The 27,481-nt window shown below is 33.8% G+C and overlaps 7 protein-coding genes and 1 long non-coding RNA gene across 9 annotated transcripts; 4 read left to right on the forward strand and 4 right to left on the reverse strand.

The window, feature by feature from the left end:
- The first annotated feature begins 2,923 nt into the window (after positions 1-2,923).
- Positions 2,924-5,637, forward strand: LOC9310362 (ferrochelatase-1, chloroplastic/mitochondrial). Its single transcript, XM_021022199.1, has 8 exons — positions 2,924-3,205; positions 3,286-3,571; positions 3,656-3,901; positions 4,008-4,111; positions 4,215-4,341; positions 4,434-4,586; positions 4,670-4,770; positions 4,907-5,637. The coding sequence occupies exons 1-8, from the start codon at positions 3,138-3,140 to the stop codon at positions 5,220-5,222; spliced, it is 1,401 nt and encodes a 466-aa protein (XP_020877858.1). The 5' UTR covers positions 2,924-3,137; the 3' UTR covers positions 5,223-5,637.
- A 136-nt stretch (positions 5,638-5,773) lies between these two features.
- On the reverse strand, positions 5,774-8,426 carry LOC9308264 (histone deacetylase 2). Of its 2 annotated transcripts, none has more exons than XM_021022204.1 (13): positions 8,123-8,426; positions 7,986-8,041; positions 7,782-7,899; positions 7,595-7,657; positions 7,444-7,512; positions 7,205-7,371; positions 7,068-7,129; positions 6,937-7,001; positions 6,754-6,798; positions 6,613-6,663; positions 6,369-6,455; positions 6,182-6,269; positions 5,774-6,076 (listed from the first exon to the last, which is right to left on the reverse strand). In XM_021022204.1, exons 1-13 carry the CDS (start codon positions 8,339-8,341, stop codon positions 5,988-5,990), a joined length of 1,179 nt encoding a protein of 392 aa, XP_020877863.1. In that variant the 5' UTR covers positions 8,342-8,426; the 3' UTR covers positions 5,774-5,987. The 2 variants fall into 2 exon arrangements, with proteins under 2 accessions (XP_020877863.1, XP_020877865.1); XM_021022206.1 differs by having other exon boundaries at positions 6,937-6,983; positions 7,065-7,129; positions 8,123-8,341.
- A 76-nt stretch (positions 8,427-8,502) lies between these two features.
- On the reverse strand, positions 8,503-10,663 carry LOC9310363 (S-protein homolog 13). Its single transcript, XM_021022215.1, has one exon. The coding sequence runs from the start codon at positions 10,260-10,262 to the stop codon at positions 9,780-9,782; it is 483 nt and encodes a 160-aa protein (XP_020877874.1). The 5' UTR covers positions 10,263-10,663; the 3' UTR covers positions 8,503-9,779.
- Positions 10,664-12,922: 2,259 nt separating this feature from the next.
- Positions 12,923-13,624, reverse strand: LOC9310364 (S-protein homolog 12). The gene has a single exon (XM_002874251.2). It carries the CDS (start codon positions 13,540-13,542, stop codon positions 13,078-13,080), a length of 465 nt encoding a protein of 154 aa, XP_002874297.1. The 5' UTR covers positions 13,543-13,624; the 3' UTR covers positions 12,923-13,077.
- Positions 13,625-14,410: 786 nt separating this feature from the next.
- LOC9310365 (leucine-rich repeat extensin-like protein 1) lies at positions 14,411-14,942 on the forward strand. Its single transcript, XM_002872149.2, has one exon. It carries the CDS (start codon positions 14,482-14,484, stop codon positions 14,788-14,790), a length of 309 nt encoding a protein of 102 aa, XP_002872195.1. The 5' UTR covers positions 14,411-14,481; the 3' UTR covers positions 14,791-14,942.
- Positions 14,943-19,579: 4,637 nt separating this feature from the next.
- Positions 19,580-20,159, forward strand: LOC9308265 (pollen-specific leucine-rich repeat extensin-like protein 1). The gene has a single exon (XM_002872150.2). It carries the CDS (start codon positions 19,632-19,634, stop codon positions 20,073-20,075), a length of 444 nt encoding a protein of 147 aa, XP_002872196.1. The 5' UTR covers positions 19,580-19,631; the 3' UTR covers positions 20,076-20,159.
- Positions 20,160-20,293: 134 nt separating this feature from the next.
- Positions 20,294-21,231, reverse strand: LOC9308266. The gene has a single exon (XM_021022214.1). The coding sequence runs from the start codon at positions 21,218-21,220 to the stop codon at positions 20,639-20,641; it is 582 nt and encodes a 193-aa protein (XP_020877873.1). The 5' UTR covers positions 21,221-21,231; the 3' UTR covers positions 20,294-20,638.
- Positions 21,232-24,770: 3,539 nt separating this feature from the next.
- Positions 24,771-27,024, forward strand: LOC9310366. Its single transcript, XR_002331294.1, has 7 exons — positions 24,771-24,986; positions 25,068-25,537; positions 25,667-25,750; positions 25,829-25,914; positions 25,947-25,993; positions 26,252-26,433; positions 26,523-27,024. It is a non-coding gene; the product is annotated as an uncharacterized LOC9310366 (long non-coding RNA).
- The last annotated feature ends 457 nt before the right edge of the window (positions 27,025-27,481 follow it).

Here is a 27,481-nt window from a genome sequence, read left to right on the forward strand (position 1 = left end):
CACTAAAGCACTACCGACAACAACATTAAGGAAGCTCACACATCAAATTGGAATGCGGAGACTTAAGGACTTGCAGGGATGACCAAAACAGGGGGAGTAATGCGTGCTGTACTCTTTTTCCTTCACCGTGGTTTTGTCCCAATGGGTTTTCCTGGTAAGGTTTTAATGAGGCAGCATCCCCAAGCGCATTACAAAGATCCTTTGGCATCTACACGGTTATGTCATCCAAGGGGGAGTGTTGTAAACCACATTACGGATGGACTCCATAACCGTGGCCCATATCCATGTTCTAGAAGGTCCATGTCCATGTTCTAGAAGGCCCATGTCTATCTTCTAGAAGATTCGCCCAATGACGGTTTATGTTAGTCTTAGTGGGCTTTGGGCTTTAGGGTTTCCTAGTCCAATTGGGATTTGTCTCCCTTATTGTATATATATATAAGTTGTAACTTCATTCATTAATAAGAGAATATACGAGATTTATAACAAAGTGTTTTTTGATGAATAAAAGTCCACATGACCGAGCAAGGCAGCCCATAAAACTGATCATCTCCAATCACAATATTTCGGAAGCTGTTATTGTAACCCAAGTTTGGTGCATCTGACTTTTTTTGAAAACAACAATATCAAAATGGTTAAATCTTGGCTATTATAATTGTGGATGTCAAAATTCTCTTGAATATTTTTGAGTCACTCTTTCTTTTGTTAGACACAAAATGAAGAGGAATGGACAAAGAAAAAGGGTAAAATCTGAATGAATTAAGAGAATATTCTTATGTTTTTGATGAGATGTGAACTGAAATTACAAAGGAATGGTCTAAGATGTTGATGATGATAAAGCTGGAAAAATTTGTTCATTTTCTTGATCACCATCATTCTCCTTTATAGCCAGCGCCAACTCTCTTAATAATGTCAATGAATACTCGAGTCGGAGCCGGTTATTGGCATGTGCAAGTGGTGCATTTGCACCGGGTCCAACAAATTTAACGTCAAAATTCATAGTTTTTCTATTATTTAACTATTTAATTATGCTGAAATTTTATAAAATATCTATATGTAAAGGTCCTAAAATTCTATTTTAAAAGGTAATATTGAAGCCCAAAATTAATAAACAAAAATAACAGATCCAAATAGCTATAAAATACAAAATAGTTTATGAAATATAACTTTTTGTAAAAAAAAATAAAATAAAAAATATATAACTTTTTTGTTCTTTATCCAAATTTTTTATTAAAGATATGATTTTTTTGTATGGCACCGGGTCTTGCCGATGAGTGAGCCGGGCGTGACTCGAGTTATAACTTCTCTAACTTGATAAAGATCATTTATCTCAATATCCACACAACGGCTAATAAACGAAAGGTTTTTATCATATGACATGGTGATTTTATATTTTCATACTTTTTAAAATACAAAATAGGTCGATGATTTTTTTCCATACAATTACCGCAATCATTCTGATAGATCCACCTTTATTGATGAATCTACATGTTTGGAGAATCTACCCCAATGATGAATACAATCAAGACGAAAGATCCGACCTAGAATTCTTGGCTGATATCAAACATTTATTTACCAAATTTAAGAGAGGCTTAAAAAAAACAGTCAAAATTTTGTTTCAATTCAAAACATTAATAAATATCATCCATCATATTCATATCTACTAGGTAGATAAATCTTTAATATCCAAAAAAGAAGATAATATCTCTTCCACTAGGAAACTTTAATTAGGCAAACAAAAAGAAACTTCAAAAATCCATTCGCCAAACCATGTGGTCGAGCATCATAAGATAAATTAGTTAGTTTTGTAACGATTCTAGATCTTTGATTACAATAATTCTGTTATGGTCCCCTTAATGCTATTTTAAGTTAAAAACAAAACAAAGAAAAGGTAAATGAATTTCCGGTATTATGGGATATACATTCCATTTTCCAACCACTTGAGATTTTTGGCATGTCTCATTACTTGGTCAACTAAATTTTTAGTTATCTTTTCGAATCAAATTATTTTGACTAGTCAAGTGGGCATTATTCGGCCACGTAGCCCAATCCCCACCATCAGAAAACAATGTCGTGTTTTTCAATCAAAATCTCGCAATTATTCATAGAAATCAACTTTGTTTTTTCATCATGAATTCACCCAAGTTTTTTACAAGCTGCTGGACAATATATGTATCTGAAATTATATTTTATTTCTCTTAATACAATGATTAGATCGAATCTTAATAATTACTATCCGTCTATATCATGATTTTGTTACCCCATAATTTGGCAAAAAAACATTATATTCAGTTTAATATTTCTCTATATCATGTTATTTTGTAGTAATATATTTTTTTTTATTAAGATCACATGTAATTTCTTTAAAAAGAAATTCTTGTTTTGTAGTAATACACGGTTTTTATTAAGATCACATGTGATTTTTTTTAAAAAAAGATTATATTCAGGTTAAATTTTTTTATAACAATATTTTTTAAACTACGTAACAATGTTTTATCTTAAAAAATCACTACGTTTTTTCAAATATTATGTCTTTTAGTTAAATATAACATGTGAAATTTAAATATTATATACTATTTTATAAAATTTCACGAAACTGTCTCGCCTACTGTTGATCTCGTAACAAACTAAAAATTGTTCAGTTATTTCTCTTCTTTGACAAGTGACAATATAGGTCTATTGCTATTTTGCAATAAAGATTTTTCTCTCTGCTATTTTTTTAAATTTTGTGTTTTATTTGGCTTGATATTACACACAATTCTAACTATATAAGTTGACAAAATATTTTTTTTATATGATATACATTCAAGTAGCCACTTTATTAACAAAATAACCACTTTATTAACAAAACGCAGCCGTATTATCCAAATCGGGACCCGATAAGGAAACGTATAAAAATTTGACTCTCAAAGAAAAAAAAAAAAAAAAACACACCTAACCTGCTTCAATGGAAAAGTCTCTCATATATTTACCTAACCAGACCTTCTTCGCATCTTCGTCTTCCTTCATGATCTCTCAAATTCTCTTCCTTTAAAGTCCTTAATCAAAACCCTAAACCCATAAATCAAATCCCTCCTTTCGAATTCTTCAATCTCTCTCTCTCACACACAATCGCTGATCAATTCTGAAAATTCGTAGCTATGGAGGCAACAGCGTTATCATCTGGGTTTAATCCTCTAATGAAGCGTAAAGATTACAGATTTCCCAGGTTAGGGTTCGATTTTGATCTTCATTTTAGGGTTTTACGAGTCGCGAATTGTTGATTTTATTGGTTTCATGTCTTTATAGGTCATATGCTCAGAGAAAGTCTCTGTCTTTGATTCGATGCGATTCAAAAGAGAGATCTTTTGGACTCAACAACAATATTGCGATCACGCATCGTGATTTGAGATTTAAGACGAATGTGTTTGAGCAAGCTCATTCTGTGACTGGAGACTGTTCTTTTGATGAGGCTAGAGCTAAAACACGTTCTCTTGTTGCAGAAGATAAGATTGGTGTCTTGCTTTTGAATTTAGGTGGTCCTGAAACTCTTAATGATGTTCAACCATTCTTGTATAATCTGTTTGCTGATCCGGTGAGAATCTTTGACTTTGTGTTTTGTGATTTATGTTAAGAGTTGTTTTGGGAATGATGATTGGTTTTGTTGTTGTTGTTGAAGGATATTATACGGCTTCCTAGACCATTTCAGTTTCTTCAAGGGACTATAGCTAAGTTTATATCTGTTGTTCGTGCTCCGAAATCCAAAGAAGGGTATGCTGCTATTGGTGGTGGCTCTCCTTTGCGTAAAATAACTGATGAGCAAGCGGATGCTATTCGGATGGCTTTGCAAGCGAAGAACATTGCTGCTAATGTTTATGTCGGTATGCGGTATTGGTATCCGTTCACTGAGGAGGCTGTTCAGCAGGTGGTTTTTAAACTTTAATTGTGATTATTGCTTTCAGTATTGATGGAGTTTCTTATGTTTGTGTCCTAGTTATGGTTATCTTAACAAGCTAATTACGTTTAACCAGATAAAGAAGGACAAAATTACAAGACTTGTTGTACTGCCATTGTACCCTCAGTATTCTATCTCCACGACGGGTTCAAGCATCCGCGTTCTCCAAGACTTATTCAGGTTTGTGCAAGCTACAGAGCATATTCATAGTTTATTGGTTATTTAGTATTAAAAGATTTCTTAGTTTCACGAGCGGCCCTTAACCTGAATCATCATCATTCAGGAAAGATCCGTACCTAGCTGGAGTGCCGGTAGCTATTATACAGTCCTGGTACCAAAGGCGAGGGTATGTCAATTCCATGGCTGACCTCATTGAGAAGGAGCTTCAAACTTTCTCTGATCCTAAGGAGGTATAGTTATATATCCCCTCTGTTTATTTCTCTTCACTACACATTTCTAGTCTAAACAGTGGTTAAATTGGTCCCTTGTCTGTATGATTTAGGTTATGATATTCTTCAGCGCCCATGGTGTTCCGGTCAGCTACGTAGAGAATGCTGGAGATCCGTACCAGAAGCAGATGGAAGAGTGTATTGACTTGATAATGGCAGAGCTAAAAGCCAGAGGGGTTCTTAACGACCATAAATTGGCATACCAGGTTTGGTCATATCATGCTTTTAAGAGTTGATTGGCATTACCTCTTTATGTCAAACCCTTTAATTGATTCTTGCAATTTTCCAGAGTCGTGTTGGGCCTGTTCAATGGCTGAAGCCATACACCGATGAGGTTCTTGTCGACCTTGGTAAGAGTGGTGTTAAGAGTCTACTGGCCGTTCCAGTCAGGTGAGAGACCATATAATAATCCCTGTTAGCTCATTTCCGTATTGTGGAAGAGATACTTTCCAATCGTCCATTATCAGATTCTATAGTTACTGATCATTTCGGCTTTCTCAATTTTCTGTCTTATTTTGGATCTCAGTTTCGTGAGTGAGCACATTGAGACACTTGAAGAGATAGACATGGAGTATAGGGAACTAGCTCTGGAATCAGGGGTAGAGAACTGGGGACGGGTACCAGCACTAGGTCTCACACCATCCTTCATCACCGACTTAGCTGATGCAGTGATAGAATCGCTTCCTTCAGCAGAAGCAATGTCGAACCCAAATGCAGTTCTCTCAGAAGATAGCGAGTCGTCAGATGCTTTCAGTTACATTGTCAAGATGTTCTTCGGTTCGATTCTTGCTTTCGTCCTACTTCTCTCCCCAAAGATGTTCCATGCTTTCCGGAACCTATAGAATCTCGTTGGTTTTGTGTTAGTCTTTTCTTGGAGAAATGTCTTGGTCAAATTCAATATATATAGTCCAATCTATTGAAGTACTAGTACACCAGCTCTAATAAGCTGATGTAGGTAAGTAGTTCAATAGATTGGACTATATATATTAAATTTGACTAAGAGATAAACTAGAGAATGAGAATAAAGAATGAGAAAGTTCTTTGAGGAAGAGACAGGATTTAGATGCATTTAGCTATAAACATAGTGCTACGTTCCTCTTAGAGATGAGGAGAGAATTATATTCTATTATTATTTGGTTTCTTTTTTTCGTTTTTGTTTGGTTTCAGTACTTCTTAATTGTCAAAAGTATCCTATAATTTTGTTGTTCATAGTGTTTACAGATTTAAATAATACTATTACAAGTAATGTTCTTCAAACTCATTGGGAGTTTTTTCATAGAAAGCTAACAAGTTTCAACACCGAACTTACTACAAGTAAATTAAACTAGGTAATGCTAAATTATCATTCATCATCCTTAAGTCCAAAAGGGCCAACGAATGAAGTCTTTTTCAGTTACTTATAATCAATCATTAACACCAAAGAACACAATACACAATGTTTAAAGTACAAACGCTCCACCAATTCAGGTTCCATTAGACGAAAAGGGGAAAGGTACACATATACAAAGGTGACGAACACATCATAAGGGTCTCTCTTAAACTCTCTATACAAATATACACACATCGAAACTCTGCTTTTGGCTCTATGACAGTTTAAGTGGGAAACTTTATTCCGGTCGTGTCTGGATTAACCCTTGTCGTGAGAGATTCTCAATGGAATCCGCAATAACTCTGGCGCTTGACTTCATGTACCCGCCTGCACAAAGTATTATCATCACATAACTTCTTTTATCCTTTAAAAACCATTACTCACAAAGGCCATACATTGTTGGTTTATATATGTTAAAATCCAATTTAGCACCTGAAGTTAGCATCACAAGAGGAATACTTTTCTCCCTTGCAAATCTGAAGACTTTCTCGTCTCTACTCGTTATGCCATCAGGGCTTATCTGTCACACAAGAGTCACCAAGTTAGAGACATTGTAACTGAGGAAGAAACTATATATCCTGCTGCGATATATATGTGTCATCTGCAGTATATAAATTACCTTTAGAAGTCCCAGAGGGTCACCATCTAATATATCTGTCCCAGCATTGTAAATTACCAACTCCGGTTGGAAGTTTCGCGAAGCAACCTGACAGTTATACATAGGTTCTCTTAAGATCCCTAAAGACCACATAGTTTTTCGAGGAACCAAGTTCCTATGCTCCTAATCTATCATCTCCAGTCAGACTATATCACATAGGTTAACCGCCAGGAAACATGAGATTAGGAAATGCTCGAATGCATACCTCAAGGGCTTCATCTAGTTTCCTCAAATACTCATCGGTGGTGGTCCCGCTCTGTCAAGATATACGAAAAGGACAGAACTATAATGTGACACAAAACAATCAAACTAATTCTAGCTGATACATGTAAGACGATAGGCTTACCACGACCTCAATGTTCTGATCGATAAATCTCCTAGCTCTATAATCCTGTGAGAAAAAGAAAGAGAGAAAAAAACAGAGCAGATACATCCAACTGTCAAAAGCAAGCACAGAGGTAACTGCACTATAAGTTCAAAGGAATGGAAATGACTTCAAAAGTGTGAAGCTCCAAAGATGACAGCTTACAAAAGGGTATATATTGGGATTGTACATATCCAGAATGTAAACGCGGTCTGCAGACAATATACTGTTATCAACATACCAAACACCATTATGACAAAGCATCATGAAATAAAAAAAAGGTTTTATCATACTGTCATCGCCGAGATCTGTTTCGTGGCCATTCCCTTGATGAGCATCAAGATCTATTATCATAACCCTGTTCAAGTTTAACAAGTTCAAGGAGATGATTAACATATCAAGGTCTAATCAGATACCATTAGATAAACTTTACCTTGATAATCGCAGACGAAGAAATGCAAAGTGAATACAGAGAGAAATATCAGCAAAAGCACAAAATCCGCCTCCTCTTTCCGCAGTACAATGATGAAAACCTCCTCCAATATTTATTGCCCATCCACGTTCTGTTGCGAGTTTAGCTGCCAGAATCGTCCCACCAACCTGTTAATCACTCCACAAATATAAAGTTCTCGTAAACAATCAAAGAAGTAAGGCAATAAACAATTCTTCTACCTGCTTTCGGAATGGGTAAAGAACTTTCTGCTGCACAAGAAAATTCGGAAAAAAGGCAACTGGTGGAACCTATACATTACAGAAAACTTTCGTTCAACAAGAATCAAACAGATCATTCAGTGACCAATTCTCATTTAAAATCCAACATTACCTCGGTTATCCTAGCGACAGTGGCACTACTTTTCAAGCTGTTTAAGTAATTCTCAGAATGTACCTAATACAGAACAACCGCAAACGAAAGGTTACACAACCATCAAGATACCAATACATGAACCATATGAATTATAGCCATCAGTGACTAATCACAGTTCATACATCTAAGAGAAACCAATTAGTACCACTAAAAGATCAATCTTTGAAGCTTCAAGAGGCTCAACAATTGCTTTCTCCTCCAAAAACCCATCTGAAACAAGGAACTTGCAAACTCTACCCCACTTGGAAGAATCAAATGGATGCCTACACAATATCAAATCTCAACATCACAAAAAAATAAAAACACCAACTTTCGAGTTCTCAAGATTTGTCAACAGAGAAAGACTCACAATTTCTCAATACCCATGAACGAAATATCATAGGCCGATGAATAGATAATCGAAACCTATCAATCAAAATCCATTTCTTTGTCAAAGTCGTGAAATTTCTCATGGGTACGCACGAAGACACATGAAAAATCTGTTACCTTTGAAAGAGGAACGTCGAAGTAGAGTTTGCTGTTGAGAATTCGTTCTCGCCGGAGAGCTTCGGGATGAGTCGCCATCGAAAACGATGACATTTCAGAGGTTCGAGTACAGCAGAAGAGAAATATGTAGACTTTGATGGCGAAAAACGTGAAGAGCAAGTAAATAGCTGAGTCGCGAGTTAACTCGGTCCAGGTCGAGATGACTCGGGTATCTGTCATATGAGGTTTTGGTCTGAAGCGGTGAGATATTTTTTTGTTGGAGGAGGCGACGACCAATTTCAAAACGCAGGGAAGAAGTGCGTTTCATTGACTTTCTCTTGGGAAAAAAAAATTAATCTTCAAGACTAAGTTTATTTTCGTTGACAAAAAAGAAAAAAAAAACTTCACAACTATGTAATAGATTGTTTAATAAAAGGATCTCCTAGCTATATAGTATATGATATACGATTTATATGTAATTTTGGTGCCAAATCTCAATACTAAAATATTGTAGTGGACTATCGATTCTATAGCTTTGTCTCTTCAGACGAGAGTGGAGTTTACGGGTCGAGAGCGGGAATGAGGCCACGAATAGTAGCGGTTGTGTTACAAACTAAATTTGCATCGTGATTCAACATTTTAAATTGTTAGAATCTGATCTCACATCAAAAGTTTGAAAGGAAAATTATGGGACAATTTATTCATTACCAATTAGTTTTGAAGAAACATATGAAACTCATGATACCAAATCCTCCTTTGTTGATCTAAGTAGGGTAGCCCAAGAAAGGGATTTATTATCGGTCCTATAGTGGGATTCGGTTTGAGATGGACTAGTAAGAGCCATTATCTTGAGCAAAGCCGGCTCGGGACAGAAGCTCATGAAGCATCAGCGTGCGGCCGTAGATTATATAGTCAATAAATCGGTCTCTTTATTCTAAGAGTTCCCTTGTCCGGGTGGTAAAGGCAGTAGATTTTACACTCAAAAGACATGAGTTTGAATCCTAGCAACTGATTTATGTTTATTTTTATTTTGTCTTTTTTCTATAATAGGCCTTAAAAACTTTTGGATTTGTCGCTCGATAATTCTCTACGCCAGCTCTGATCTTGAGTGGGTGTGTTAGGATCACATAACGGAAGTTTGAAGGGACCAACACTATACTGGTTTAAAAAAAAAAAAAACCAATCCACTCATTGTCAATTAGTTTTGAATTGGAAGCATGTGAAACTTAAACTAACTCACCATTATGAATTTGACCAATATACAAGTTTTATCTCCCGGATTCAAGATTTTTGAACTAAAAGATTAAATATTTTAGAGATTATGACCAAATGTTTGGAACTTCTATAGTTAATAAAAAGAAAAAATAGATTAACTATAAAAAAAAATTATGATTCGAAATAATAATACTACACCATGCTTTTTAGTGTAGTATCGTAAATCTCAAAGTATACTTGTATGTGTATTTATAACCCCATGAATATATCTCTCAAGATAGTGTCGTCCAAGTCTAATACAAAGGGAAAGGGTATAAAAAATGATCGATATCAATGGTTGAGAGTTGTGATGAAGACTCGTAGTAGCCGAATGGTTTGTGTTGTGTCATTTCCAAACCCATAAATTGCATGTTATCGACAAAAAAATAAAATTAATGATTGTTGGATAAAAAGAATTGAAGATTCACCATTTCCAAACCCATTTGCTTTTGAGAACATCAACATATTTCTTGCGACTATCCCCTCCTCCATCTTTTACGATCCTTCTTAGATATAATCCATCTCTCTTCCCTACCCAAAAGCACTCGTCCCCTCCCACCCCACATTCCTTTCGAAACCCGCCCTTGACAGAAAACACCGTCACAACGTCTTCGTTCGTGGTTCCAAACCCGCTACGAAACTGGCAACGGAACTCAGTTTTCTGAAAGGGCCACATGTTCATTGTCGTGAACGTCCATACTCGTGATTGCTTTGGCTTTATCATATCCCACCCTAGGTCATCCTCGTTTGACCAGCACCGCACGGCTAGCTTCGCTTTACGGACACTAGCGACCCCTGAGATTTCGTTCTTTAGCTCTAGACGACCCGCCATGGTTAGTGTGGGTAACAAAGCTGCTACCACCACAACCGTCGCCACGAAGAAGCACCAGCCGAGGTCTCTCCCCATTTCGATCAAATGATCGCTATGTTTTCTTAATTCTTGATTTCGTCTGAGTCTTGGTGCTTACGGAACAAATTGAGACAGGTAGAAATGACCGATATATAATGTGTATTAACTGGCAATTAGACCGTTACTGTTGCGGCTTCCAAATTTAGAAGTACTAGCTAGAAGCTATTGTCATCTATATTTGGAGATAGAACAGAGAATAAATCCCAAAAGTTGAAAAATAAAATGTGTTGTTTCCGAAACTTTGACCACAAATCGTCATCATAATCTTTGAGATTGTTTATCACATAGGTATGATGGTTAAAAGTTTAGGACGTTATCATCATACACCTTTTTAGTTTTATAACGCGTTTTTGTAACTTTTTCACTATTCACATTTATCAAGATTTCAAGTTTTCATGTTTACAAAAATAAAATTATTACTAGATCATCACCCATACTTTAGTACGGGTTGAATTTTATTTATTACAAAATTTATATAATATATATATTAGAACTAAGTTTTAATATATTATAATAGTAAGTGAAAAAATATTAATTTTTTTGTCAGTCCCTATATACAATATTAGAATAAATATAGAATTTTTTTCTATAATACTCAGTTATGGATAATTTTTTTTTTTAAGATATGAAAACGGAAAATAATTTTATTTTTTAAAAAGTAATAATTTTTGAACAATGAGTTAATTTATGTTAACAACCACAAAATAGGATTGCATATATTTCAATTAGATCAAAAATTAAAATATCATAAATGAATCGCATATAAAACATAGATTATTTTCAATTAATTAAGAAAATTAGGTATTATTTTGAATTAATTTAGAAAATTCTTTTTCAATTCATAATTCTTTCGTTGTTGAAATAGAGATTTGTTTGTGCTAATCTAATTACAGAATTTGTTTGAGATTTATAATTACGGAATTTACCAAGTATTCGCATAATCGAATATGTTATAAACATATATTTAGTATATAATAATACCAAAATCAACCCGTGCGTGGAGTCTATATTTTTATTTTAGAATCTCAATATTTCATTTTAAAATATTGTGTGCACAATCTATTATTCGTTAATTCTAAAATTGCTTACGGAATCAAATTTTCAAATATTTAGAGGTGTCAAACCATATTTAAATGTTCTACACTATTTTAAATATTCCAAATTAAAATCTTTAAATTTTTTTTGTAGTTTATAAAATTATGAATTTCAAAAAACAAATTATATGAAATTAAATATAACTATTCAAATAGTTATAAGGATCAAAACTCATTTCATCATATAATATATTATATTTAACCCGCTACCTATTATAAATATTTTTAAAAATAATCAAATTAGAGTATTTATAATTTTTAACTTTTTGAACTATTAAGTATTGATGATATTCTCTAAAAATATCAAGTAAAACTTATTTTAAATGTTGCAAATTAAAATATTTAAATTTTTTATTGTAGTATATAAAATTATACATTTCAAAAAAATAAATGTATGAAATCGAATATAAATATTCAAATTCTGACCCGTTGATCAGTCGGAATTTTTGTTGACTTTATTTTTGTGTAAATAAATATTTTACTCAAGTCTGAATTTTTGACCCGTTTAATTGTTTCTTTTATAGATTGAACAATTTATATGCGTTTTTAAAAATTCAAATCTTGGCATATGCAGAAAAAAATTTACTTTTTTTTTTTATTATGTAGATGATATGATGATTTATTTGTTTCATATTAATATAATCATATAAAGATGAGAGGTGAAGTTTAATGATTAATAACAAATTAATATGGTAAGTTAGATATCAAATCTTATATGTTTATTTTGATTGGTCATTTAAAAAAATATATAATAACAGATTTTCGTTTTATAATTTAATTAAATTAATTAAATGACATAAATTAGTATTTTACTTGTTTATCCTTAATAAATTGAATGAAATTTGTTCTAAAAGAAGATTTTTGTAATGACATTCTTAAGTAAATTCTTACAAAATGAAAGGTTAGTTAAGGATATCTTATAAAGTGTACTCCCCAAATAATAGTATAGGATTATATGTTTACTCACATGTTAAAAAATATAATTATTAGATATATTGTATCAATTTTGACGGGTACTAAATTAAATCGTTAAACCGGATTTTCTTCATTTGTACATATTATTCTCCGTTATGTTTACAAAACAATAAAAACAATAAATAACAAAATTATTTTCCACATTTTTGTATCAGAGCACAATGGCTTGCCTAATTTGATTTTCTTTGCTACTTCTTAAATTTTCTTCGATTTAGCTGAAAATTGCTTCGATTTCTTGATAAATATAGTCCCTTCAAGAATCTCTATTGATAGCGACTAAAGGTTCTTGGGTAATTATCTTGCATTGCAAAAAGTTTTTAAATTACCTTTTAGGTTATGGAGTTTCCCCTTTTGGCCTAGGATCTCCTGATCGACTAGAGACCATAATATGTAAACTTGTCCAGTTTCCATCATCAAGATTTGCCCTTGTGATCTTAAGGCGCAACTCCCTTTGAAAGATCCCATAGAACACCAGAAGAGCTAAATACTCTAGATTAGGCATCTCTTGTTCCATGAATCTACTGTTCCATGTTATTTATTTGTTATACCATTAACTAATACATGTACCCAGCTATAGATCTATTCCCAATATAACAACAGTACTTATAGATACGTTCTTTCTCATTTTCACCATATATAGTTTACACATTGTATGATTTTATTATCACGAATAACAACATACAGAGACGAAAATCACGATATCCTCGCGATCTTCATAACAATCAACATCCCCAAATTATTAATTAGCTCCAACGGTTCTCGAGGACATCATGTGGAATATAGTCATTCCACCTTTCATTACCATACTTGTTACTAAAAAATATGGTCTTCCATCTTCTCAAGTAGAGTCCGTCCTTCTTAACGACCCAAGTGCATTTGGTCCTGTCCCCACACCGGTCTTTTAGGTCCCACGACACAACTAGCTTCTTATCCACGCGTCCATACCCTGTACGGAAGTGGCAGTGGAAGAAGGTGTGGAATAGCGAAATGGCGAAGGACCAGTCCTTGTACTGACCTGGCCAGTTCTGTCGCCACCCGAAATCATTATCGCGGGACCAGCATTTGTACACAAGCTTCCTGTACCTTCCCGATAGCTCGTTCTTGATCTCCAGTCGAAATCCATGGGAGTGAGTCACCATCATTATGGTGATGATAAGTATAAGAACAAAGTTCCCGTTGAGGGTTTTGGGAATCTTGTTAGTTCCCATATGTGTAATTCTGATTATGTTCGTTGTTCTTTAATTTTTGCTCACTCGATTTTGTTTTTCGATCTCTTGACGTTGATAGCGTTCATACAGATACTACTATTTTTAGACATATAACGGTAACGATTCAGTTATTGCCGCATCCACAACTTTGTTACTGTTTTTAGACATGTAACCTGTCAAGGGGAGGAACAAGTCATTCTCCTACATCCACATTTTTATTATTTTTTGTAGAATTGTTTTTTTATTTTAATTAATAACCCAAAAAATAACTCTACATTATTCATAAGGGTTTATTCAGTTTAGCTTGTTAGCGTTATTGTTGTAAAACCCACTTTTTGAAAAGAGAATGGCCTTTAAACATATAAGCAATGCGAGGTATGTTAGTGATAGTTAGTCATTTATAGTCGCTAATTTTCTAAAATATGAGATCTTCTAAATACCCGCCATTTCGAATATTGATGTCTATGTACGTCAGCCTACTCGAATTATATACTCTAGGCCGGCTTCTCTGGCTAATCAGGTCACTCCTTGCTCTTTTGTAAATTTAAGAAAGGCATGCGTAACATGTCTGAATAACATCAATCTGACCAACATAATTTATTTTTCAAGTAATTAGTTTTGTATAATCCAAAAAGAAGATCATTTTTTCTTAAGAAGTACTTAATAGTTGATACTACTGGTTAAGCAAGCATATCATTTAGAGGGAGGCCTTAATAAGCAAAAGAAGAGAAGTTTAAAATGCAAACAAAAGACGAAGCCAGCTTAACCCGTTGACTACAAATACTAATTATTCAGTACTTAATAGTTAAAATACTAATATATACTTGAAAACTACGATCTTGAATAAATCTTCAAGTAGTAGGAAGCCTCTACGAGAACTTTCAAGGACTATATATATAAGCATAATTGGGTCTAAGGATCTCAACATTAACCTGAAAAATGGTGTCTCTAGGACTTTCCATCACCCTAGTTTTTCTCTTGGCAATCATATTCACAGTTGCTGAAGCTAAAAACAACAGAAAACTCCTACCAAGTCCCACTAACTACCAACCACTATATTATCCTTCTCCATCGCCTTATCGGCCTCCAGTTACTCTTTCTCCTCCTCCTCCACCTCCGGCTTATTCTCGTCCGGTTGCTCTTCCTCCCACACTTCCAATTCCTCATCCTTCTCCTCATGCTGAAAGATTCTACTACAGGCAATCTCCTCCACCTCCCTCCGGAAAACCTTGGTGGTGGTTGTTGTAGGCGGTAACTCAGCACAAGATATTTTCAATGTCTTAAAACAAGAAGAGTGCATTATTGCTGTCTTAACTTGGTTTTGATGTTTCTCGTTTTTCCTTAGGTACTTCTATTTTGTAATGTGAGTGAAGTTTGTACCACTGGGTTAGTTCAATCCTTTTTCGTGGTTTTGCATATTTTTTTTTTTTTTGTCATTTAATACTATTAATTTCTTCAAAACACCCGCAATTGACAAAAAAAAATAACAATCTATTTTTACTATATACACATCAAATGTGCAGTATTGTTGATCGACTAGAACTTGTTTTTTTTTTTTTTTTACTATATACACATCAAATGTGCAGTATTGTTGATCGACTAGAACTTGTTTTTTTTTTTTTTTCATCAAAGAAAGGAAGGACCAGACGATATAGAATGTCCTAACACTAACTCATCTACAAAAAAAAAAAAAAAAGTAAAAATCAAAATCCATACGCAAGCCTTAAAAAAAAAGGACAAGTCAATTAGTCCACCACATGATACAAACGAAAGTGACCAACATGATCGATTCTATACCATCTGTAGATTAAAAAAAATTGTAAATATCACACAAAGAAATTCAACTACTTCTAACGTTTTGTTCCCGGGCCGGTCCTAACATTGTTGAGGCCGCCTAAAGCACCTTCGCAATTTTTTTAATTTATATATATATATATATATATAGTATTATGTCTTATTGATTTAATATATGTTTTTACGTTGAGATTTATTGATTTAATATCTATTCGTAGTATAATAGGAAATGAAGGTTTGAATAAAATGTATCATTAAAAGTATATATACTACACATAAATATGTGTTTTACTTTCAGCTAGTTTTATAGTGTTTTATTTTCTTTTTGGTAATAATTATGTTTAGTATAAAATTTAATAACAGGTGCATTATACCAAATTATGAGAAAGAAAATAAGAATATAAAGGGCTTATGTAAAAATTAATAGAAAGAGGAAAATGCTAATCTACATATAATAGCAATCTAATAAATATCATTTGCACATCTGAACGGTTGCGTCTTTTTATCACAACCTTTCGTTTAAATCGGTTATTTTTACGGTTATTTTGGTTGCGTTTTTTTATAGCAACCTTTCATTTAAATCGGTTATTTTTACGGTTATTTTCGTTGCGTCTTTTTATCGTAATTTTTGTTTTAATCGGTTATTTTTTTACGGTTATGTCGTTTTCAATAAATACCATTTGCAAATCTGAACGGTTGCGTCTTTTTATTGCAACCTTTCGTTTAAATATTTATGGTTGTTTTTCTTACAGTTATTTTTGTACGGTCATGTTGTTTTATTGAATTTATTTTTACGTAAACCAGTAAACTACATATAAAATTGGTTTTATTTCATAGTTTACATATGGATATATTTTGTAGTATAACCTCCTTAATTATATCATTCATTTAACATTTACGTGATATCATGGGAAAACAATAATATAGAGGTTTAAATAATTTGGACATACTTAAGTGAAATGAGCCCCACACATTAAAGCTGTAACGGACACGTTCGTCTACGTAATGGACTTATCGAATAGTTGTAAAATTGTGCTTTTTCAACTCTATATTGTCTTTCTTTTCGAAATTCCATTTTTTTGTCCTGCTCTCAAAATTGCAATCTGAGTAAATATCTTTTACGGTTGCATCTTTTTATCGTAACCTTTAATAAAATGGTTGCAACCGTTTAGTTGAACCATTGCAACATTTATTTTATTTCACGAAAAATTGCAACTTGAAGTTTATTTTATAAATTGTTATACTCCCTCTGTCCCAAATTATAGGATATTTTAGCATTTTTTCTTTGTTCCATTTTATAAGATTTTTCCAGATTTCTATGCATAATTTATGGTTATTTAGTATGTTATGACCATTTAAATTATGCAGTCTTTTTTTCTATTGGCTGAATTCTATAAAAAAGTAAACATTAATTATTTCTTAATCTTTGTGCTATAACACAAAACATATATATATAATGGGAGAGTGTTCTCTCCATCTAGGGTGTACATATCATCATCCAAGTCATCCTATTTTAATTTTGTATGGGTTCCACATATTTTATCTTATAAAATAGGACAGAGGGAATAATATTTAATCATTTACTATCGTTATTATTAATTTTTGTTTGATATTTTTTAAATGATTTTTGAAATATTTTCCCCCGCGACATCGCAGGGGTCCGGAGTCGTAGTGTGAAATAACAATTACACTAATATAATAAACACTCTCGATATGTTGACAAAAAAAAAAAATCACCCTCGATATGTGGCCAAATTAAATAGTATTTGAATGGTGGCGTAAAGCATAATGTTTCATTTGCCTTTTGTTTTCTTTCTTCGGTTTTTTATAATAATCCGGTTTCATGAATATGATGGTGCATGCGGAGAGGTTTAAAAGAATTGATTTGACCACCTATGTCATCAAAGTACACTTATCTTTTCGGTCAACTGTCCTGAGATAACTCCACAGTTAAACTTGCTTGAGTTGGAGCAATTTCAGGATGGGTGACCTTCCGGGAAGTGATTATCGGAACTATGTGAGTGAGGAAAAAATACAGGAAAAGACCATGTGGTGATTTGTAGGGTCGGTAAACAAGTCTTTAAAGCCTCCCGGATGTAGCAAACCGACCGTTGGGAACGGATGGGCCTACGGTCTGAGAGTCGAGAGAGGACGTGGGGCCCATTAAAAGAGGTGTGGCGGTTGGAGCGTTACAAGTGGTATCAGAGCCGAACCTAGACGAGTGTGGAGTCAAGAGGGCTCACACCATGGGGGGTGACGGTCTTGGTGCGCAACGAGGACGTTGCGATCTGTTAGTAGGGGTAGGAATATGTTGGTACATGCGGAGAGGTTTAAAAGAATTGATTTGGCCACCTATGTCACCAAAGTGTACTTATCTTTTCGGTCAACTGTCCTCAGAGAACTCCACAGTTAAGCGTGCTTGAGCTGGAGCAATTTCAGGATGGTTGACCTTCCGGGAAGTGATTGTCGGAACTGTGTGAGTGAAGACAGAACACAGGGAAGATCATGTGGTGATTTGTAGGGTCGCTAAACAAGTCTTTAAAGTCTCCCAGACGTAGCAAACCGACCGTCGGGAACGAATGGACCCACATACCGAGAGAGAACATGGGGTCCATTAAGAGAGGTGTGGCGGTCGGGGAGTTACATTTTTCTTTGCCTTTTTTTAGTAAAAAGTTTTGCTACTTTGGTGCTACATTACAGAAATGATCTGCCCTAATCATCCACAAGTCATTCCCCTACAACCACAAATTTGTTTTTTTTGAATTATTTTAAACTAGATGAATACACACACTACGCATGGGTTTGTTTTGCAAATTATTAAGAAAAAATTATGTTGATTGTTCTTTTTGCTAATTTATGTTTACTTTTTTATTTGTTATGGTATAGTTAATAAAATTAGATCCATCTTATGTAGTTACAAATTTTATGGTTAGATTCATTTCTACTCGAAATATCAATTTATACATTTTCATGTATAAATCTGATTATTTAGATTTCTAATTTCTTAATATTTTTTCACCATCATGAATACATACAACAACAATATAGGAAATTTTTATACAATTATATGTAATTATGTTAATTTTGTAGTTTGAATCTTGCCTAACTTGATTATAAATACAATTTCTTGTTCGATGTACTCTCCTGATCTAGTACTCTAACCACATCATGATAGACTCATTATTAAATATTGGATAGGCATAAATTGAACAAGATCTCAAGAGTTTTCATATGAAAAGAAAAAAAAAAAGAAAAAAACTAAAGTGTCATTTAGTTAAACACTTTTAAATTTTTTACCATTTCATATAGTCATATAAGAGAAATAGTCGTGTCTTGAATTCTTTAGTATAACAAACGTCTCAAAGACCCATCATTTAAAAAAACTTGTATGTCAATGTTACTAACTTACCATAAGACACAAAAATAAATGGAGAGAAAACCATATGATAAGTCATATACAACCACAAAACGTAATAATGAGAAAGACTCAAGGTAAAATTACAAAACTAATAAGAGGTTAGGTAGCAAACAACTAAATTACAACAAAAATAAAGTTTCAGCTATTATCGAGTGGTGACCATTGGTAAAAAAAAAAATTAGTAAAATAAGATGAGTATAATAAAAGTAGTGTTTTTTATTAATAAATCTAGACGACAAAAAAAAAAAATCTAAGATGCATTCCTTAGGTAAGGAATAAAAAAAAGTTAAAAGCCAAAATTTATAAATTTAATACTAAAAAGTTCTTAAGAACCAAAATTAAGAGACCATTGATAATGGTGTTCTTAGTAATTTATAGTCGATATTCTTCTACATATGAGATCTTATCAATACCCGCCATTTCGAATATCAATGTCTATGTAGGTCAGTCTAGTCGAATTGTATACTCTAGGGCCGGTTTTTCTGGCTAATCAGGACACTCCTCCCTGTTTCGTACTTTTGAGGAAAGGTAAGCGTAACATGTCTGGAAAACATTAGTCTGATCAACATCCTTTATTTTTCAAGTAATTAGCAAAATACTTGTATAATCCAAAAGAATATCCTTTTTCTTATAAAGTACTTAATAGTTGATATTGATACTATTGGTTAAGCAAGCTTATCATTTAGAGGGAGGCCTTAATAAGTAAAAGAAGAGTAGTTTAAAATGCACCCAAAAGGCAAAGCCAGCTTAACCAGTTGACTAACAAATACTAATATTCATTAATTATTAAGTTAGTGGGAAGCCTCTAAGAGATCTTCCATGGACTATATATATGTAAACATAATTAAGTCTAAGGCTCTCAACATTAACCAGAAAAATGGTGTCTCTAGGACTTTCCTACACCCTAGTTTTTCTCTTGGCAATCTTATTCACAGTTGGTGAAGCTAACAACAACAGAAAACTCCTGCAAACTCCCACTAACTACCAACCGCTATATTCTCCTCCTCCTCCCCCGGTTTATTCTCGTCCGGTTGCTCTTTCTCCTCCACCTCCAATATATTCTCCTCCTCCTACTCCGATCTATCCACCTCCAGTATATTCTCCTCCTCCTACTCCGATCTATCCACCTCCAGTATATTCTCCTCCTCCTACTCCGATCTATTCACCTCCAGTATATTCTCCTCCCTCTACTCCGATCTATCCACCTCCGGTTGCCCATCATCCTTCTCCTAAAGCTCAACCTTCTCCTAAAGCTCAAGCTTTCTACTACAGGCAATCTCCTCCACCTCCCTCCGGGAAACCGTGGTGGTGGTTGTTGTAAGCGGTAAGAGGTTTCTGAGGACAAGATATTTTCAATGTCTTAAAACATGAGAGTGCATTACTGTTGTTGTCTTAACTTGGTTTTGATGTTTCTCAATTTTCCTTAAGGTATTTCTATTTTTAAATGTGAGTGAAGTTTTTATCCACTTGGTTTGTCTTTGATACTATAAATGGCTTCAACTCACGCGCATGTTATTGACCAAAACAAATCTAGTTTTACTCCATATCAAATATGCAGCTTTGTTGATCGTTATGACTTGTTTTTTTTTTTGTTTTTTCATCAAAGAAAGAATATGTAAGCCGTAAAAAAGAAATTTTAACAAAATTAAATTAAATCCATACGCTGGCCGAAAAAAGGACGAGAGAATTAGTCCACCACATGATACAAACGACAATGACCAACACGATCGATTCAATACCATCTGTAGATAAAAAATTTGTACATATCACACAAAGAAATTCAACTACTTCTAACGTTATGTTCTCTTTCTTAGGTTTTTCTTTGCCTTTTTTTAGTAAAACGTTTTGCTACTTTGGTAAGCGACATTACAGAAATGATCTGTCCTAATCATCGTCTTGCTCGTCCTCATCAACATCTTTGTCATCGTGTGACCTGGTTCTGTTGCTGGTACGTTCCCGCAAAGCCTTTAGCTGCCGTGGAGACCACGCCTTCCATGGCTCGACAAGCTTGTCAACAGGTCTCACGAACTCAAGAAATCTTAACAAGATATTGTGCGGATAATAGGTCTCAAAACCAACGAAGTATACACCATTCGGCCTAATGATATATTTACACAAATGCCCTCCGCACAACGTAGATGTCATCGACAACGTCTTAATCTCAACCTCCGCTGTCCCTTGGCTTGACTTGAATTCACAACGGTGGATGACCACGCCGGTTCCAAATGGCGGGACTTCGAAATCCCATGTAAATTCCGCATGGGGAATCGATATGTGCCACCGAAGGGATTTGTCAGACGACTTGCACCGGTAGAGAACCGATGGACGTTTCAAGCCATACATTTCGTTCTTCATCATTAGCTTGAAACCCACGTCTCCTACCATCGAATCGCCTTGAAATATGATAGCTTGCAATACAAGACACCAAACTAGGGCTTTAATCGCAACACCATTTTCCCCTCTCATTTTTTCTTCCTTCTTCTTTTGTTATCTCCAATTCTAAACTAGGGCTTTAATGGCAACACTATTTCTTTTTCCTTTTTTTCTTCTATTGGTTTTCTTTCTTGATGACACTTTAATTATCTTTTGATTTTATATATTTAAAAAAGAAAACGAAAAGTTATGGAAGGAAATTAGTTTTGTAGGTACTAACGAGATAACCGATTCCAAAAATCAGTGTATATAGTCGGATAATAATAAAAGGGACCTAAGTTATCTCTAACAATGTAGTAATTAGTGATACCAATTGATTTGTTACAGCAAACATTATAAAGTTAAACAATATTATTGTTAGAACTTCTAACAGTATTTTCCGGTGATGTGTACATTTTCTTACACGTTTATGTTAGTTGCGCTAAAGCTTGTGTTTGGTACTCAAATTTAGTTTTCCGTTATACCATCGGACGTTAAATGTTAAAATAGTTATTAGGGATTAGGGAATAATCCAAAAACCTTAACATTGAATGTGACATGATCTAAAAAAAAATATGAGGACATGATCTACATAGTTCTTTAACAATGAAAAAAAAAAGACATGATCTAAATAGATTTACAGAAAGTGTATCCAAATTCTAACATTAGTGCCGTTAATTATTTATTATAAATTTTATGAAGTCATTTTGATTCTCTTTATCAAAACGAAATTGCTATCATTCTTTTCCAAACTATATATGATCAAATTAGAGATGTTCTTAAAACTTTCAAATATATAATGTAAATTTATAATGTGGAGAATAACCGACATGTAATAATGTAGTTTCTTACAAACGAACCAACTCCTAAAGTTTAATTGTTTAACCATCTTTTTCCCTTATAAACGCAAAAGAGAAATATAAAAATAATTTTGTTTCTTTTTGGCCTTGGTATTTGTATTTTACAGAATTTTTTGTGGGTACCTAATTTATATTTCTGATAGAAAATAAGAACTTTACATAAAAATGATGAATTGAGTTTATCAAACACTACAACAACTCAATTATCGATGGCCATATTTTCCTTTAAAAGATTAAACTATGTTCTTGAATCCATTAGCAATATAATGGATTTCTTTCGTCATAAAATGTTATTCAACAAAAACAACTCCTTCATTGTTAAATAGCAAGATTTACTTACGAAATTAAAATTTAATATATTATATTTAAATAATCATATTTTTAATTTTGCAACGAGTGAATCTTAAAATAAATAATCTAAAAATAATTAACAACGGGTCTACCAACGGTGAATCTTTGGACTACGGTCTATGCGTATCATTCTACTGGTGGTGATCTTATGGCGGGTTGGCATTAGTGGGACAGATCAGTTCTAATGGCTTATAATATCTCTCAATAGTTCTCTTCTTATCTGTTCTTATACTTTGTCCTATGTATTTATTTTTTTAATGATCCTCTTTTTTTTTTTTTTTTGAAAAATTCTAAATTCGAATTTTCTTTATTTCCATCTAGATTTTCAGAAACAGTTTTATAGTTATAGTATGTTCGAACGTGGAATTCATCAATATATATATACCCCAAGTGAATTTGTCAACCGTTCCGATCCGTTGGAACTTTTGTAGTTTATTCTAGTCACGTAATTTTTTCGTTATAACAAATTAATGAATTTTGTATTTAATAGCATATTAGACTATTTAGTAACTTAATAAATAAATATATATATATATATATTTAATTTTTATATTTATTTAAGAATCAAATTGGAGACAAATAATTATTTATATATATAATTTATTAAACTACTATAAAATTCTATTTTACGAGAAATTACGAACGAATTAGTGATATATTTTTTAAAAATAATTATTCCTCTTTTGTCACTACTTAGCCACGATATACTGGAAATGTTTTCGAGCTAAATTAGCTAAAAGAACCCCAAAAAGTATGTAAACATATGAATATTTTAGCTAAAGAATGAAACGTAGATAATAAAACCTACTTAAAAGTATCTATATCTTGTTACATCAATAATAAAAGTTTTGGCTTGTTTTTTTTTTTTTTGTCTAACTTTTCTTCTGAGATATTGTTTCTTGAAATAAAATAACAGAAGGATAGAAAATTTGAAACCTAAACATAAATTTGTAATATTTTTGCAATTGTACAAACTAAAATGTAAAATTTCCAAGTGTAAAAGATAAAGGGATTCAAATAATTTAAAAGAATGCACACTAACGTAAGATAAACAAAATTTCCACAAACATATAATAACTCCATTGTAATGTTCATCAGAAATTTCTTAACAAAGTTTTCCCTTTGAAACCACAATGATCCATATGGATGGTTTAGCCTTATGGGCACTAAATCATTGTGAACCCGAGGGTCGACGTCCGCTTCCCTGGCCCCCACTGCTACGGTTGGTGCGTCGTGGCCAAGGTTTCCACTTCGCTTCGAGGTATTTCTTTGGTATCAGCCTTGGATACCTCTCCTCAAAATTCCATTCTTTACCATCAAATGTTATCCCTTCCGGTGTAACCTCATGAATCGCACATGCCTTTTTAAAATTACAAATCTCAGCATCAATCGCGGTCATACGGATATCGACATCCGCTGTACCGAGCACTGACCGGAAATGGCAGCGGTGAATCTCCTCCTCTAGTTTTTCGCCGCCTTCCAAGAGTACATGGAAGGAATGGCCCAATGGTGGCCTTGTGGCTCGTCGCCATCCATAATCAAGGCCACTATTTATAGCATGACAGTGGTAAACGATCTCTGGACGTTTCAAGCCTTGCATTCCATTTCGTATCTTCAGCTCCGTTGTGACAAAATGTGACCTCCCGGCGTAGGAGACCACGGTGACGTGCACTACAAGCAACCACACAAGGGTTCTTATCAATTTCTGAATGTTAAACGTCATGACTTTGTTTTCCCTTGTCGTCAGAATTTGCCTCGTTTCGTTACCTTTGGTTTTTGGGATTTGGCTTGTTCTTCATGCTTAGTTTTTAAAAACGTTTTGAAAACTGAAATCTGTTGCAAAGGCCATATACACATTTGTTGTTATTTTTCATGTCGACATTTAGTTTTGATATGAAAAAGAGCCACAAATAATATTCCATAAGAATGTTAGAATAACGGAATCGGTACTTTGTAATATTTAACCTTTTTTCAGTCGGAAAACTATTTTTACATATGACTGTTTCAATGTCTTGAAACATTTACGTCTCTGTTTGTGCCAACTATTACAATCTTTTTACCTTTGTATTTAGGGTACATTTTTTAATTTGCGTCTATATTTAGAGTACGTTAACTGATTATTACTACTACTATAGAGCTTAGAGCTCTCCGAGATATCGCGGGAAAAATATTCCAAATATCTCTAGATAATTAAGAATGTTCACTACAAAAAAAGTCTTCATTGATAGCACTTGACTATAGCACGGTTTCTCGAATTGCTATGAATGATCATTTTTGAATGCGATTACTATATAATAGCATCTAATAAATGCTATAATAGAAAATTTATAAGCGGAAGGTTAAAATCCACTATTCTACCAATATTTAGCCAAAAATTTACTAAACCACGAATACTTCCAGATTTTTCTCCTTTTTCTCTATACCTAAACAAAATCGCTTAGACCTAGCCACCCATCCCAATTTCGCCCCAACCACACACTAATCTCGCCGCTGCCACCGTCGAAGCTAGATGTAGGTACTAACCATGTCGCTGGCCCCAATTTCTTCCTCCGTCACTTGCCACAATTTTGTCCTCTGTTACATGCTTCTCGTTTCGCCTACCTGTAGAGGTGTTTATCCTCAGACCAAAGTGATCCCGATTTGTTTTCTCTTTATGATTTTCTCTTCTGAATCGATAGCTGGTGAATTAGGGCTTTCTCTCAATTGTTGAAGCTGGCCCCTTCTTCTTCACTGTGGCTCGGCGTCGCCACCATAAGACCCCTAATCATGGCTTTCGGGTAAATCTCTCTTTGCATCTCTATCTTCCTCGCTTACATTTCCAGATTCTGTATCGAAATCTAATTCATTCAACTTTATCAAAAAAAAAAAGATCTCTCATTCAATAGCTTCAAGAGTATCATGTTCCGATCCACGGTATTGTTCGATCTATAGGAAGAACAAGACGATTTCCTGAATAATCATTTCAGAAAGGAGGAAAGAAGAAGGCGTGAGTAACAGATTCCCTGAATAATCATTTCAGATTTTGTTTTTAACATCTGTATATTGAAAAAAAATGTGTTCTAAATCTCCAAGAAGGATTGGTATGACAGTGTAGGCTAGTGCTACATTCACCAGCAAGAATGTTGGGAAGAAGCTTGTTTCCAGGGCTCATGGTACCAAGGTAATGTCTATTACTATACTGGAGAGTCTAGGGTTCTATGTACATTTGCTTGAGAGTTTAGACCTTTCTAGGTTTGAGAGTTTAGACCTTTTAAGTTAAAAGTTATATCATGGCCTAGTTATTACGTAGGTATGGAAGCAAGGGAAAAAACCAAATCTTAAACCCCATCAAATTACTTCCAGCTGCTACCAAATGACCTTCCTCTCGATTTAAGTAAGCTCTTAGTGCTAAGAAGTTTGTAATTGTGATTTGGCATCTCATTTTAATGTGGAGAGTTTTGGTTTTGTCCAGTTAACACTATAACCTCAAGTTTTGTGAATAGAAAAACGTCTATTGATTAAGACCACCACTAGGTAACTAGAAACTCTTCATTCAAGGTAACTATTCTTTACTTTCGTAATAATGCCAGAGAATGGCTCTGCTTTCATGTTCGAAGAGAGATCTATTAATAAGATGGTAAGAAACTGTCTTTATTTATTTATTTACGTGGTCATATATAGTTATGTAAAGCTATTTGCTCGTAACTAATAATTGTGGATGTTTGCTTTCAATTATAAGAGACGTCTTGACTCTAATCCATGTTTATTAGTGGCTTAGTTAATGGCCACATGTGGGTATCAAAATGTTGTGGTAATTTCGTGTGGTATAGCTATTATCTTTCCATGGAAGATTTTTTTCTCTCTCTCAGGTTTAGTTCTTTGTTTTAATTCTCAGGTTGTTGGCATTCTCTCTTCTTCATGCACCATCAAAAGTGTGTTCTTGTAGACACTCAAGATGTTGGTAATAACTGTAAGGTCACAGCTTTTATTGGAGGTATAGATCTTTGTGATGGCCGCTATGACACACCTGATCTTGAAACTGTGTTTAAGGATGATTTTCACAATCCTACATTTCCTGTGAGTATATGGTTATTCGCTGGTTGTTTCAAGCTAGAATCCTAATTCCTTATTTACTTTTGATTTGTATTCTATTTCTACTTCCTCAGGCTGGTACTAAGGATCCAAAACAATCTTAGCATGATTTGCACTGAATGATAGATGGGCATGCGGTCAATGCAAGAAGGACGTCATTGTAAGGAGGACATAGAGAACATGATATGGAAATGGCAACAATAGTCTAGAGTATTGGATTAAACTTAGCTAGGGCGGATAATGACCAAGCGATCTTCCTCTTCCAACCTCTTCTTCTATGAACTACAAAGTGATGATTTCAAGGTAAAAGTTATGGCTGATGGCACGTGAATGCTTTGTTTAGGCGGTAAGATTTAGAAAAGAAAATTTGTTTGATCAAGTTAGTTGATTGTGTTTAGTAGAATATGTGATTGTCGATAGGGGAAGTTTGTTTCTCTTTGCCCCTTATCTCATAAATTAGTACTCTTGTTATTTAAGAGTCGTTGATGTATTTATATAAGATTTGGTTTGGATTAGTCTTTTGTAAGACTTTATGTTTTTAATAGATTTTCTATGAAATAAAAATATATTTAAATATATATTTTGACCAGATTTAATTTATATAAAAATATATCAAATATAGAATTCAAAACGTGTCAATTTTAATTGAAAAAAATAGAATCGATAAAATGCTATAACATAATATATCGTGGCATAAATAATGAGCTACAATTGAATCGAATATAGCATTTAATTAATGTTATGGTAGTGCAACCTATAATAGCATTCCAAAAAATGCTATCATATGGGAAACACCTACCATAGCTGCCGATATCATAGCATTTGTAATTTCGCTATCTATAACGTAAGATAGCAGATGTTTTGCGCTATCAATGAACAATTTTCTTGTAGTGGTTAAAAAAATTTTTTTAACTCAAAATGATATCTGTGGAACCAAACCGAAACCGAACCGAAATTTCAAAATATCCGAATGGATACTAAATTTTAGAACCGAAAGAACCGAAAACCGAATAGACCCAACCGATAACCGAAT

Source organism: Arabidopsis lyrata (assembly GCF_000004255.2).
Source record: "Arabidopsis lyrata subsp. lyrata unplaced genomic scaffold ARALYscaffold_6, whole genome shotgun sequence".
In the NCBI taxonomy this organism is placed as follows: Eukaryota; Viridiplantae; Streptophyta; class Magnoliopsida; order Brassicales; family Brassicaceae; genus Arabidopsis; species Arabidopsis lyrata.

What these genes read in the sequence shown, in the direction of transcription:
- LOC9308265 (XM_002872150.2), top strand. Translation starts at nt 19,632, where the DNA reads ATGGTGTCTCTAGGACTTTCCTACACCCTAGTTTTTCTCTTGGCAATC.
- LOC9310363 (XM_021022215.1), bottom strand. Translation starts at nt 10,262, where the DNA reads ATGGGGAGAGACCTCGGCTGGTGCTTCTTCGTGGCGACGGTTGTGGTG.
- LOC9310365 (XM_002872149.2), top strand. Translation starts at nt 14,482, where the DNA reads ATGGTGTCTCTAGGACTTTCCATCACCCTAGTTTTTCTCTTGGCAATC.
- LOC9308266 (XM_021022214.1), bottom strand. Translation starts at nt 21,220, where the DNA reads ATGAGAGGGGAAAATGGTGTTGCGATTAAAGCCCTAGTTTGGTGTCTT.
- LOC9308264 (XM_021022204.1), bottom strand. Translation starts at nt 8,341, where the DNA reads ATGACAGATACCCGAGTCATCTCGACCTGGACCGAGTTAACTCGCGAC. An exon ending in TTCATGGGTATTGAGAAATT is followed by an intron (nt 7,900 to 7,985) that starts GTGAGTCTTTCT and finishes GATATTGTGTAG; the next exon opens with GCATCCATTTGATTCTTCCA. An exon ending in ATCCCAATATATACCCTTTT is followed by an intron (nt 6,799 to 6,936) that starts GTAAGCTGTCAT and finishes TTTTTCTCACAG; the next exon opens with GATTATAGAGCTAGGAGATT.
- LOC9310362 (XM_021022199.1), top strand. Translation starts at nt 3,138, where the DNA reads ATGGAGGCAACAGCGTTATCATCTGGGTTTAATCCTCTAATGAAGCGT. An exon ending in AAAGATTACAGATTTCCCAG is followed by an intron (nt 3,206 to 3,285) that starts GTTAGGGTTCGA and finishes ATGTCTTTATAG; the next exon opens with GTCATATGCTCAGAGAAAGT. An exon ending in ATAATCTGTTTGCTGATCCG is followed by an intron (nt 3,572 to 3,655) that starts GTGAGAATCTTT and finishes TTGTTGTTGAAG; the next exon opens with GATATTATACGGCTTCCTAG.
- LOC9310364 (XM_002874251.2), bottom strand. Translation starts at nt 13,542, where the DNA reads ATGGGAACTAACAAGATTCCCAAAACCCTCAACGGGAACTTTGTTCTT.